General features: G+C 42.1%; 1 protein-coding gene across 1 annotated transcript in view; it reads left to right on the plus strand.

Moving 5' to 3' along the window:
* Positions 1–14562, plus strand: part of LOC308098796 (transmembrane protease serine 9-like) — a 146611-nt gene that overhangs the window by 129890 nt on the left and 2159 nt on the right. Inside the window, exons 20-24 of the mRNA XM_080447225.1 lie at positions 9016–9202; positions 9321–9598; positions 9974–10119; positions 10200–10731; positions 12684–12766. Of these exons, the coding sequence (XP_080303351.1) occupies positions 9016–9202; positions 9321–9598; positions 9974–10119; positions 10200–10731; positions 12684–12766 (1226 nt within the window). The remainder of the gene's footprint in view (positions 1–9015; positions 9203–9320; positions 9599–9973; positions 10120–10199; positions 10732–12683; positions 12767–14562) is intronic.

The following is a 14562-nucleotide window of genomic DNA, read 5'->3' on the forward strand; positions in this document are numbered from 1 at the left end:
AACGGACAATATTCTCCATACCACTAATACCACCTTCTGAATTACTGTATTAGTTCTGTTGTGTTTGAGGATTATTGTCAAATTAGCTAACTCTGTTCGTGGTGTAATAACACTCAGGCAGGATACTCTTCAAAGTATAACCAGTTGACCAGATGGATAGATAAAAAAAGTCAGATATTTATTTTAGCAGAACAATTCAAGCATAATGGCAGTGAGCATGGAGGTGGTGATGATTTTGATGAATGAGGTGATGATTTTAAACTATAATAGAAACAAAAGAAACCAATCAAACAAAGTACACATAACCAAAATATCAAAGAGAACAGAACTAAATAAGACAAACTAACCAAGGAATACTTACTTAAATAATGCATCAACTAAGAACTCAGGCATAACGTAGGGAACAGCAGGACACCAAACACTCACTACATACCTCTCAAACAAATAAACTAAATGAGTGCCTTTTGAAGGCCTTCTGCAATCTGTTCAGGTGTGTACTAATCATTCAGTGCAGGTGTGTTACCAATTAGGCAAGTGCCCAGTCTGGCTCAAGGGGCCAGCCTGACATATTTACAATGAGGCCGATACGGAAGAGAGACAGTTCATATGAATGGCCTGTATGGCGCTGTTTTACCCCTGCAGGTGTCATAAGGAATATTCTCTCATTGTAAGCGGATGGGTTTTTGACAAACTTTAGACTACATTTTCTTATCTTAATAAAAATGGTCATAAATACTATATACTTCCAGTCGCTAGTTTAAAGTCTCCTTTCAATCATCATGATATGCGTTTTGCTAAATTATGGTCCCATTTATTCTAAAATTGACGATAAAGTAGGCTATGCTCCAGGAGGGGCGGGATGATTTGATTGACAACCTACACAACCAATAGCATTCATTCCCCGCCCCCGCTCTTGATTGACAAGCTACCCAACCAATAGCATTCTTTGGGGATTGTTTTCCGGTTCCCTGGTCCCATGTCTGGTCTCAAGCAATAGCGTTTGAGTTCCGCCGTGCCCAATGGTATATATTAAAGATGGCGGATTGCACGTTCCTAAACAATCGGCTTCATTTACGGTCTGTAGAAACCAATGGGTGACGTCATTGTTCCCTTCGTCCATATTTTTTACGGTCTATGGTCTGGCTCCTCCCACCTAGGGGTGAGCAGGAGGGGATTTTCTACAATTATCTTGAAGCCTTGTTCCAGTAAAAAAATAATATATAACTAGTTGGACATTTATTACATAATTAGTTTAGTTAACTTGAACTGGGTGACCATTTCAGAGGGTTTAAATAGAGAAGAAAATATTGGATTTCACAATGATCTAATTGTATCTCTGCAATTTGTCCAAAAAAAGTCCAATGGATTCCTAGGGCCCCAAAACATAGGGTTAAAAAAATATGTACAAAAGTTAGGCTATTTTAATATATTTTATATATATATACGCCATCTTGAAAATAACACCTTTCAAAACATAAACATAGAGCATTTCTGTGCTATCGTAACCTACTGCTTTGTTTTGGAGTTGATCGATTGGTATAGGAATTGAGAGTTGAGATTGAGAATATGGTATCTAGTTCAAATGTGCGACGGGCAAATGTCTCTGGCTTATTAAGGCTTGCTTCTGCACCAGTAGTAGCAGATGAGAGGTCTACTCTACAGAGCCTGTCTGACCAAACAAGCTAAACAGCCAATCAGGGTGCTCTACAGAGCCTTCACCCACCCCCCTCTCTCCCCCCTCTTCACTATCCCACGGCTATCGACGGCTCTACCAGTCGGCCCAAAGACTGAATCCCTGCGATTTTAATTTTCCTATAAGCAGAAGTTAGAGTGTCAATTCCTTGTGTCAATTGTGTTTATATAAGATGATAGTCTATTCAAAGAAGACAATTTGTGCTGCACGCAATGCAATGCTCTCCAAATTACACTCTTCAGTTTTATTCATCGATTACGCAGGAAATAATGAACTGATTACAATAATATAAAATTCTCTCTAATCAGTAACATGTAGGGATACTTATGTCTATCAAATATGGTTTTATTGAAACAAAGGCTAGAGCTTAGAAAGCAAGCATCGGGGTATTGTTCAAGGTTATAATCCCCTCAGTGCGACAGCAGAGTTCATGTCGGAACACGAGCAGTGTTGCCAGATTTTGCGAGAGGAATAAGCAACCAGGTCTATGAAAACAAGCCCAAAAGAAGCGACTATAGGAAACATGAGCACTTCAAACCTATATATGTTGGCTATTAAACAATGTGCATATTTATATATGTCGGCTATTTGAAAATAGACGATCTACAAGCTCACAACCGCAACCCACAATACCATTATTTACAAGCAACTTTACAGAAAAACAAGCCTTACAGAAAAACAGGCTTATAATAAGCAGACCTGACAACAGTAGCAGAGAGGGATAGAGCGCACGAATATTGCATTTGGGGATAATGACTTGTGCAGTCTTCTCTTAAAGGCAATGGCATCTAGCACAGTGATTGGTTTTTATTATTGTAACCCCCAAACCACACCTATAAATAATGTAACGGGTAGTGCAGGTGTTTTGCGGATAAGGCTGGTGTCCCAAAATAACAACTTTTGCACGGGAAAGCCCCTTGCACAGGGGTCATCAACATGTCTGTACACGGACAAACATGTCCGTGGCAAGACATGTCTATGTCCGTGGCACATTTTTTTATATTTAATTCATTATAATGTAGAAACATATAAAAATGCGTTTGAATAACTTTGGTGACTCGTAAAGTAGCATGCTCATTACATAAGTTGCAGGATTTCTTTAGTAGGCCTATTGCACATGGTACCTGTACACACAATTGCATCAGGTGAAGACAACAAGACTAAGCTAAACCAAATGATTGCTAATAACTGCCTCAATTCTGTGAAAATAGCAAAATGTGCTTTTAAAAAAAGGTAATATTACCAGAATCACATAGGCCCGCCTAGCCCTAAATATGATAATAATGGACTCCTGATATGCCATATTGTCTACTCTATTCCACAGTGCTACACATTTTAAAACAAGCCACTTATCAAATAAATACAAATATTATTTGGGGGGGGGAAGCTGGAATATTATTATCCAAATCAATCAATCAAAACACATCACAGCATGTTGTGAGCTTGTAGATCAGTAATTTTCTTATCTTTTTAGCCTACATGCCCAAAATTGGGATGTCAGCGTTAAAGTGGTAGCTATACTTTCGAACACCTGGAGACTGGGAAGTTATCCACTGTATACTGGCAGGTGGCAGTCCTGAGACAGGCATTAAATGTGGCATGGTCCAAGTATATTCCATGTTTGGGATTTCAATAATTGACAACTATAATAACACTCCACAATCATAATCCATGGAAACCCTCCATCCACAGCCTAGGACCTCCTCCAACCTAAAAGTTAGCTCACCTCTGATCAAAGTTAGGTGCCTTCACATTAGACTATTGTGACTGCATTCAATTAAAATCCTGGCATGCCCTTCATTAATCACCATCATCTACATATCTTTTTTGTCTCTCAAGTTTCCTTGTTCCAGTGTTCTTCCATTGGCATTTTATCCTTTACGTTTCCGTGAGAAGCATTTAACATTAACGTCATTATTATGTCTAATAAATCAAATCAAGTGTCTTTTTCCATTGTTAAATATGCATGCCTTGGACTTTCTCATCAACAGAGAATACCTGATCACCTTAATGGAATCCACTAGCTACCGTACCTTGCCAAAGTAAACAGTTTAGCTGGTAGAACTTGATCTCCTTCTGTCCTCAAGTAACACTGTCTTTTGAAAAGCCAGCCATCTCTACATTAGCCATATGATGTATAATACGCACCCACTCACCTTTGCAGCTAAGTGGCCCTTTTGAGGTTGAAGCACAGTCTGTACTGATGAGACTCAATTATTATTATCCAAAATTATTAGGATTTCATCTGTTGGTCGTTAAGTGGCTCAGTAGTTAATGCAGACATACTATCGTTTTAAAACGTGCAGCACATTGGAATAGACCCTATGACTCATTAGGAGTCCATTAGTATACATTTAGGGCTAGGCCACTGTGTTTTTGGTATTATGATTATTTTGCATGTCTGTGGCAAGAATGAAATATTAATGAAAATGTCCATCACAAGCTGCCATGGTGATGACCCCTGCTCAAAATGTCTGTGCACACCACTTTAGCATACAATTTGTGTAGAACCATCCATTTCTTTGGCAGCGTGGCTACCGAAATCATAACAAACACAAAGAAAATAGCTAAATAACTAAATGGTGTGTTATTCAAAAGACTAAGATTAAGACTAAATAAGAATATGCTGTCAAAATTTACTCTGGAAACATTCCCTACCCCGAAATGTCACATTCCTAATGACAGAGTGTTATGATCTGAATGTATCATTTTCAAAAAGTATTTGATTGTCAGTTGTGAGACATAGAAGAGAACTATACTGTAGGTCCAGAATCAGAATCAGAATCAGAATCAGAATCAGTTTTATTGTCACATCACAGGTTTACAAGGTAAAAAAGTGGGTGAAATTCTTTTTTGTACATCGTTCCCATCGCAACGTTAGTTTCCATAGAAAGAAGAGGGGGGGGGGGGAGAAGAAGAGGGTGGGGGGTAAGTGGGAAGGAGATCAAAACAAGAGAGCAACAGAAGGCCAGACAAGTTATCTACATATTTACAAATTACCTGAGATAATAAAAACTAAAAAAAAACTAAACTAAGGTGCCTGAGCATAGCAGCAATGTATTGTATACTGTGCATGTTATACTTATACTGTGCATGATAGACAATGGACGTTAAGGTGCTTAGAGGAAAAGGAGCACAATAAAAAGACCAAAAAAAAGTCAGTGCGTTATACAAGGGATTAAGGTGCAAAGGGTCAGTGCGTGTCCACCTAGAGTGGACTGACCCTAGTATAATCCGCAAGTAGCTCCATGAGGGAGTGCAACAAAAAGTCATTTGTACCTGGTGTAGTCCACAGGTGTGTCCGAGGGGGGGGCTAAAGTCCAAGTCATTGTCCCTGGTATAATCCACAGGTGCGTTCAGGAAGAGCCAGAAAAAGTCTGCGCTGCCTGTTGTCAGGCTGCTGAACAAGGCCTATGCCTCATTCAGGCTTATGCCCCATTCAGCATTCTGACAGCAGCCGGATTGAAACTACACCAGTACCTGGTGGTGGAACTCTTGATACTGCGGTAGAGCCCCTTGCCCGGTCGCGGTCGTTGTAGGGGGTTGAACAGTCTGTGACTTGGGTGGTGCTTGTCCTTGATGATGCGCTTGGCTTTGACCACGCACCGCTTTTTGTACAGTTCCTGGAGCGCTGGGAGCTCGATTCCCATTATCCGCTCTGCCGATCGCACTACTCGTTGTAGGCTGATCTTTTCTCGGGCAGTGCAGTTCCCGTACCAGGCCGTGACACAGCCTGTTAGGATGCCTTCGACAGAACTGTTGTAGTACAGCCTGAGGATGCGACGTCCTACTCCGAGCTTCTTCAGGCGGCGGAGCCAGTACAGTCGCTGCTGAGCCTTTTTCCTCACGTGTGTGGAGTGCGTCTCCCATTTGAGGTCCTCCTCGATGTGTACTCCGAGGAACTTGAACTCGCTGACCCTTTCCACTGCAGCACCGTCGATGAGGATGGGCGCATGGTCTCTCCGCGACCTCCTGAAGTCCACGATCAGTTCTTTGGTCTTGTCGACGTTAAGAGAGAGGTTGTTCTCCCGGCACCAGCGTGCTAGTGATTTGATCTCCTCTCTGTAGTCAGACTCGTCGTTGTTGACGATTCGGCCTATCACTGTCGTGTCGTCCGCGTACTTTATGATGGTGTTGGAGACATGTGTGGCTATGCAGTCATACGTGTACAGGGAGTAGAGGAGGGGGCTCAGCACGCATCCCTGGGGTGCTCCGGTGTTGAGGGTCAGGGGGTCGGATGTGATGCTGCCCATTCTCACCACCTGATGTCGGTTGGACAAGAAGTCCTGTATCCAGTCGCACATGCTTGGGTGTAGCCCTAGGTCTCTGAGCTTTTTGTCAAGTATTGCTGGGACAATGGTGTTGAATGCTGAGCTGTAGTCCACGAACAGCATACATACATATTTGTCCTTCAGCAGCTTGTTGTCCATGTGCGAGAGGACGGTGTGGAGAGCCATGGCAATAGCGTCGTCGGTGGATCTGTTTTTGCGGTATGCATACTGCCACGGATCCAGCGAGGCAGGTAGCGTGGAGCTGATGTATTCCCTCACCAGTTTCTCGAAACACTTGCTGACGATCGGGGTGAGAGCAACAGGTCTCCAGTCGTTCAGGCATGTCACTTTGGCCTTTTTGGGAATGGGCGCAATGGTTGACATTTTGAACCCTGCAGGGACCACAGCCAGGGAGAGGGAGAGGTTAAAGATGTCAGCGAAAACACCCGCCAGCTGGTCTGCACATGTCTTAAGGACCCGGCCTGGAATCCCATCAGGTCCGGCTGCCTTGTGGATGTTGACCCGTGTAAAGGCTGTACACACTTCTCTCTCCGAGATGGTTAGAGGGTTGTCCTCTGCTGGTGCTGCTGATGGCCCCGCTTGGCTGCCGCGGTTGGAGCTGATCTCAAACCGGCCGTAGAAAGTGTTCAGTTCGTTGGGGAGGCAGGCAGGCGGGTTCACCTCGCTTCTGGTTCTTGTTTTGCAGTCTGTCAAGGTGTGTACCGCCTGCCATGTGCTCCTGATGTCGCCATTGCTGAGTTTGTCTTGCATCTTTTTTGTGTAGGCCTTTTTCGCCTTCCTGATGGCGCTGTTTAGGGCCGCGCGCGTCGTGTTGCGCGTTTCCACGTCGCCAGATTTGAAACCAGCATCCCGTTCATGCAGATGTGCACGTACTCCGCTGTCCATCCATGGTTTCTGATTGGGATAGATCCGAACTGTCTTTTTTGGGACTATGTCATCTATGCACTTACTGATAAAGCCAGTGACTGAGTCTGAGAGTTCGTTGATGTTATTCCCAGCGGCGTTCTTAAACATCCCCCAGTCAGTCTGGTGGATGCACAGCTGCACAGCTGACACCTCATGCAGTGCACTTCATGATGACTCCTTTGGTGGACACACCATAAATGGTACCAAGATCATATGAGTCATGCTCAATGCTTCAATTTGCATTAGATAATAAACCAAAGGGAACTTCACCTCATGGTGACTCGCTCATTAAGACTCTCTAGTTTAATGCCACAAATAATTTGTTCTAGATCTTATGCTTTATTATGCAGAATGCAGTGGATCTTACTATTAGTTTTTATTTAGTGCTACTTAACTCGAGCAGGGTCTGAATAAAGCTTAGCCTGATGACTAAAACTAGACTAAATATATTGACAATTTCGTCAACAAATAAAAACTAGACTCAAATGTTAGTGAGGGACTAGTGGAGAAGAGATCCAGTAGAACTAAAAGACACGTCATTTTATGTTTGGTTGCGCTCGGGTGTTGCACTTTGAAAATAGCCGACCTACAAGCTCACAACGCGTTGCGCTGCGACACGTTGTGAGCTTGTAGATCGGCTATTTTCAAAGCGCAACCAAGTGTAAAATCAACCATTGACGACGCCATCAAGGCACCACCAACATACATTTTAGTCGACTAAATCAACTGTAGATTTAGTCGACTATAATCTTATGATATTTAGTCGACTAAAACTAGACAAAAACTAAAACATTTCAGAATTACTAAAACATGACTAAAACTAAATGAGATGTTAACAGACATTTTCTTTCACTTTAGATGAGTTCCATAGAAAATATTGATCTCATTCATAACTGAATTTACAGGGAATTTGTGTGTGTGTGTGTGTGTGTGTGTGTGTGTGTGTGTGTGTGTGTGTGTGTGTGTGTGTGTGTGTGTGTGTGTGTGTGTGTGTGTGTGCGCGCAAGTAAAAGATTAGTTACAGTACCTTAAATTGTAACATAATAGTCCAAACTAAATGTTCTATTTGGTTTAAGTATCAGAAACATTGATGGAATGTTTACACCTGGTGTGTTGATCATTTAGAATCTCTGAGTAATGAATGAATGAGTGATTCCAAAAACAAACTGGGATTAAAGACATCAGGATGTTTTGCAAGGTCCCTTTGTTTATAACCATAATAATGAACCTCCAGACGTTTTGTCAAGATGAAGATATTTCCTGTCAAGCCAGGAAAACCCATATATAGCTGAAGCTGTTTGCACACAACACTTATATAATGACTATAATGACTAAACCCAATGACTGGTACAGACACTTTATGTAGTACAGCAGTGACTCTTAAACCTTTTTCATTTCAAGGATATGCATTCGGCCACGGACGCCCATGTGATACAATTGTGTTTATCTCTGGTACCCCAACCTACACTGTAAAATCTTCAGTGTTAATTTAACTCTAAGAGTGTAAAAATGAACCCAAACGTTGAGATACAGTGTATACAGCACCTCTGTTCCCTCTGCCCTAATGAACAAAACAAATGATGTGCTGTAAATTATTTAAATTTGTCATTTTAATAGCTTGTTTCCATTCCTTTTTCAGGGACTCACTCACAATTAAATGGTAAGTAAAGCTTTATTTTATTGTTTCTTTTACCTGGCTAAAGAGCAACAATTCCCTGCTAAGGCTGCTCATTTAGTCTAACCTAGCCAGTTGACCCATATTTAGGTTCAGACTCAATAAGGTTACGAACATTTACTGTATGTAAAACCCCAGTCTAAGTCCTAAAACAGAACACAGATATTTAGTCTTCAGTGACACACCTTTTACCTTTACTTACATGGTGAACATTTGCTGCATATACAGCCTATGCTATTTCCCCATTCATTCAGTTGTACAAATTCACACATGTGAGCTACAAAGCATTGTAGATTGGCTATTTTCAGCAAAGAGATTTGTTGTAGAAGAACTGTGGAATCTAGTATAGAGTCCTGTTGAAGTGGTTAAGCCTGATTTACACTTCATCGTATGACAGCACATAAATTAAGCATTACTCTATTGGCTTTGCCACCCAGATCTATTGACAGTTGTGTTTCTCTCAGTGTGTGGCCAGCCTCCTCTGAACACCAGGATAGTTGGAGGTGAAGACGCTCCAGCTGGGAGCTGGCCCTGGCAGGCCCTTATACTTATAAGTATACCACCAAAAATGTCTCTCTGTGGAGGATCTCTTATTAACAAGGAATGGGTGCTGTCAGCTGCTCACTGCTTCAACAGGTGGGGTATTATTACCAGCAAGAGATCCGCTACTCTCACAAGACCAGTTCATTAATACTTGCAAAAAGAAAAGTGAATATTGTGCTCATTATGGATTGTCTTTTTTCTTTACTCCTAGTAATCATACACATGACACAGCTGGTGTCACTGTTTATCTGGGTCTGCAGAGTCTACAACAAGCCAACCCCAACACGGTCTCTCGGTCGGTTAGCCAGGTCATCCGCCACAACAACTACAACAGTGTAACTAGTGATAATGACATCGCTCTTCTGAAACTTGCATCACCGGTGACGTTTACCGACTATATCCGACCAGTCTGCCTGGCAGCATCGGGGAGCACTTTCTACAGTGGTATCGACAGCTGGATCACTGGCTGGGGCACCATTGGAACTGATCGTGAGTATAGTGAATCAAAACTAAGCCCATTTTGTTTGTAGCATTTCATACCGTGTGAATTAATTTGTCCCTGGTCGTCGTCGATAATTAAATGAAGAATTAAACACACATTGATTAAGATGAGGGAATGATTATTGATTTATATGTTTACCTCATTGCCTGATGATCTGGTTTGGTTTACAGGTAGTGAGTAGGTCAGAGTAGTACATTTAAAGCCATGTATCTTATAAATGGTGCAGTACAGAAAGAGAGGATGGGAGATATGTTCATATCAGGTAGTCATCACCGTTATGCAGTGGGTCAGTTGACTGATTAAAGAAAACAAAACATTTGATATAGTCATTTGCTCATGAAACTAACTTTGTGTCTCCCTAGTTGCCCTCCCTTCCCCCAAAAACCTCCAGGAAGTGGAGATTCCAGTGGTGGGGAACAGACAGTGTAACTGCAACTATGGAGTGGGCAGAATCACTGACAATATGATCTGTGCTGGACTTAGTGCTGGAGGGAAGGACTCATGTCAGGTGATCATTTGAATGGTTGTGTTCATTGTTTCTTCCTGGAAATATCTCATTGTTTTAATGCAGTATGTGTTTCCCTGTAGGGAGATTCAGGAGGCCCAATGGTGAGCAAAGACGGTGCCCGCTGGATTCAGTCTGGAATAGTGAGCTTCGGTGTGGGTTGCGCCCTGCCTAATACCCCTGGAGTCTACGCCAGAGTGTCTCAGTACCAGTCTTGGATCAACAGTCAGATAACCAGCGACCAACCAGGATTTATCACCTTCACCTCCTCTGGGACTAACAGTGACCTGAACGTCACCTGTACTGGCCTGCCACCAGTCGGAACAGCTACACCAACTATACCAACTACACCTACCACCACCATCCCGACTACACCTACCACCACCATCCCGACTACACCTACCACAGCCATCCCGACTACACCTACCACCGCCATCCCAACTACACCTACCACCACCATCCCAACTACACCTACCACCACCACCATCCCGACTACACCTACCACCACCATCCCAACTACACCTACCACTACATCAACTACTACAGCAACATCTCCACCCATAACAACCCCACCGGCACCCAAAACAAAAGTTACAACCAACAACCCTGGATCTCGTAAGTGTGATAAAATGATATTTTTTTCTCCTGTTTTTTTTGTCAAAAGTGTCAGTCTCAATAGAGCACTTAGTGTGGAAGTCATCTCAGTTCCTGATTCAGCTTCCACCACAGAGCCACTGGGGAAGACATCTTACCTACAGGTTAAGAACACTACAGTGCATTTGGCATAGAGTGAACCCAGCGTCGACCTTGTAGAGGTTTGAGGCAATTTCTTTGATTAATGAGGCTAATTAGTTGATGTTGAACTTTGGTAGACTTTGGGTTGTATACTGTAGGTAACTGGTCATGATAACAGCGAAGGCAGTCATTACACAAGGGATACGGTTAGGTGGTCATTGTTGAAAAATAAATCCCGATAGTGTGATTATCCACCGACGCGGAATGGAGGTGGATAATCACCGCTTATTACATTATACCGCTTATTACATTATACCGCTTATTACACGGCTACTTAATAAATAAATTGACCCAAAAGTAACAACAAAACTAAATATTTCCTTGCTTACGGCAATGAAAGTATTCCTTAAGTATAAAAAAAACAAATGAAAGTATTACATAAGGTAGCCGGAAGACTCGCCCCAAAACACGCTCGCCCCCATTCTATATACCGCCGGATTTGCCCCGAGGCGACTGTGTTTTGGGGCGAGTGTTTTGGTATTCTTACCATTGTTGCGCCACGGTAAACAAGGAAGTGTCGAGGATCAAATAGAATAATTTTTCTGTTATTGCATCGTCTATTTCTCACTTCAAATGTTTTCAAAAACATTCTGGAGAGCAACGTGGTGACATGGTGTGTTTGTTTACATGGCTGTCATGTTGGATACAGCATAAAACCAAGCAGCGCAGGTTGATATGAGCAGGCTAGGTGCTCTGAGTCTTTGATTAGACAGCGGTCTGACACCTTAGTAAAACGCACCTTACAACTGTAGGCTACTTGGTACTTGGTACCTACAGCCAATCTAGCCGATCTACAAACTCGCAACGCGACAGGTTCACTTCTGAGCTTGTAGATCGGCTATTGTTGGATAAGATTCCCCCAGAATAGGTTTGCAGGGGTTCAAGTGTTTTAGGAGAATCAAATACTGTACCCCCTGTTTATGTTTATATTTTTTGGTAAAAATTCATACTTTACTAAATGTTACTGATTGTTACATATTATGCTTACAGTGAGTATGAAGAATAATAATAATTTTCTTTTTTTCTTTTTTCTCTCTCGTCATACCAGTAACCTGAAAGCTGATTGTATGACATTCTGTATAGTAGTGTGTATATCTGCCTGCCTCTTATATTTCATCATGATTTGTGTGCATGGGGTTCTCATCTTAAACAAGCTTAGTGCTTAATGAGGGTTTCCAGTTTAGTAGACCTTGTATTGTGAATTTGTACTTCCATGTACTGTTATGTACTGTCATGTACTATTCTCATGTCTTTCTAAATAAACTACATCAATCAATCAATCAATAATAATTATATTTCTTTATATGACGATTGCATTATGAATTTTAAGTTAAGAGCAGGAAATAGGAAATATAGCCTATATTTTGGGGACACAGTCTATCCACTATTGCCCCCCAAAGTATTCTCTCTGTTGTATTACAGCAGCAGTATTTCATTTACTTCCTCATAAGGCTTCTCCATTTCGGGATCAGTAAATCTGTGCTCCACCGCATGGTCTACTGGGGAAGACGTGAACGTGCGTTCAGCCATGGCTTGACCAAGTCTGGCTCGACAAAGTCGCTCCTTCTCAGCCTAGGCTTGGCGTTCATGGAACAGAATAAACCAGGCTGCACTGAGCAGACTTTGTCAAACCTGGATTTGTCTTACATCCAGGATGATTTCATTCTGCCTTTGTTAAACGAGCCCCAGGTAGCTATAGAACCCAAGGTTCTACCCACATCATCAACAATGTCATACCTGTCTGAACTAATGCTGGGATATTTTACCTTTAGGTCACGTCATCGGTCTGAGGGTGGGGCTCTCCTCAGAGACATCTTTAACCGATGAAGACATCGAGAATATTGTGTTGCCGAAGGTACTGTAATCAAGCTAACACATGATAATTTAGCAGATAAGTGTACAGTAGCAGAGTAGCTTACAGCGTCTACCTGATGACCAAAAGCCTATTATCTCCCCAGTGGGAATTCCCCTTTAGGCTAGTGGTGAGGATGTTGGCTTTCCATGCAGGAGACCAGAGAGAGAGAGAGAGTGAGAGAGAGAGAGAGAGAGAGAGAGAGAGAGAGAGAGAGAGGGAGTAAAATGGCTATGCAGTCTACTCTTTGTCTTTCTTCTAAGACTTCTAGAATAGATAACTTAAAGAGTAAATGGCAGCACTTTTGATTCCTGGATATGACTTGTCCTGTACTCTTTTATTGAAAAAAAAAAAAAACTTGGGGCCAAACACTCCATAAAGAGAAACAGATGTGTGTGGAGGAAGACTGAGCTATGCACATAAGTGAATGAAATCATGATTCATGATTATTCATAGGGGCTTGCTGATGTAAAAATATACAAACATGTTGTGTATTTTAATTATATCTCCATTGGGACCATGGATACGTTCTAGGAGTGTGAAAAATATATTCAGGGGCGGTCATTGCACTAGGCAAGGTTAGGGGACCGCCTGGGGCCTAAACAGTCAGGGGGCCTCATGAGATTTTCCCAAATTATTTAAATAAAATATATAAATAAACCCTCAAAAATCCTGTGTGAAAATGCCACAACAAGACCGCTTATTTTATAAGCTACACTTGTGGCCGCCCTCAGTTCAGACTGCAGTGGTCTATTCTATAGGCCACCGGCCAATTGCAAGCCGAGCTGCCCACAACGTCACGGCACATTCTAGGAAATAAGCGCACTACAGGTGGGTGTGTGTAGTTGAAGGGTGAAGACGAGAGATAAAGTTACGGAGAAAGAAAGACACAGAGAAAGTGAGAGATAGAGAGATATTTATTGGACCCATTTTCAACCTATCTTCATGTAATTGGTCCTCACTAATAATCATGATAGAATGGTTTGAAAAAATTCTACTGGGTCTGTCTCATAGGAGGGCTGTGGACACTTCAGAAACCCGCCTACCACAACTATTTTTACACGAGAACAATGGCTTCTATTCTATTATAGCATGCTAACCTTCCAGGAATAGAAAGCCTGCCGTTTCTATTAGCTCACTGGTAGGCAGGTTTCTGAACTGTCCACAGCCCTCCTCTGAGACACAGACCGATAGACAAAAATGGTACCATATACAGTATCATCAGCATTAGTGAGGACCAATTATATGAAGATAGGTTGAAAATGGGTGAAGTCAGCCTTTAATGTAAATTTGCATATTTCCTTGGGTTTTTGACATACAAATCGCCATGGCAGTAGGGTATTTGATAGTTTTTTGTTGGAAGGTGAGAATGGTCTCTCTCTATCTCTAACACTCTGTCTCGCTCTCGCTCTCTCATCAATGAGAGAGTGGGAATATTTTTGTTTTAAACTTTTACTGTACTATCATGTCTGGATAAACTCCAGTCCCACAAACAGTGTACACATAGATTCCATGTATCTAAAGTCATGGGTTTTCAACTGGTGGTCCGTGGACCACTGGTGGCCCGTGAAGGTATTGCATGTGGTCCCTGACCATGCATTTAGTAATGTAGGAAAGTGAAGATTTGTATTTTATTTTATTTTATCGTCCACTAGTTGAGAAACAGTATGATGTATGATGACGCATCAATGTTATCAGTTGACGCATCAATGTTATCAGTTACTGGGAAGTCGGATGTCAAGAACTTCCATAGAAATCGGAGTTAGAATCTCAAGGGAAACTGTACCGGATTGTCTGGT

Source organism: Gymnoscopelus braueri (assembly GCF_963280865.1).
Source record: "Gymnoscopelus braueri genome assembly, chromosome: 13".
NCBI classification, from domain to species: Eukaryota; Metazoa; Chordata; class Actinopteri; order Myctophiformes; family Myctophidae; genus Gymnoscopelus; species Gymnoscopelus braueri.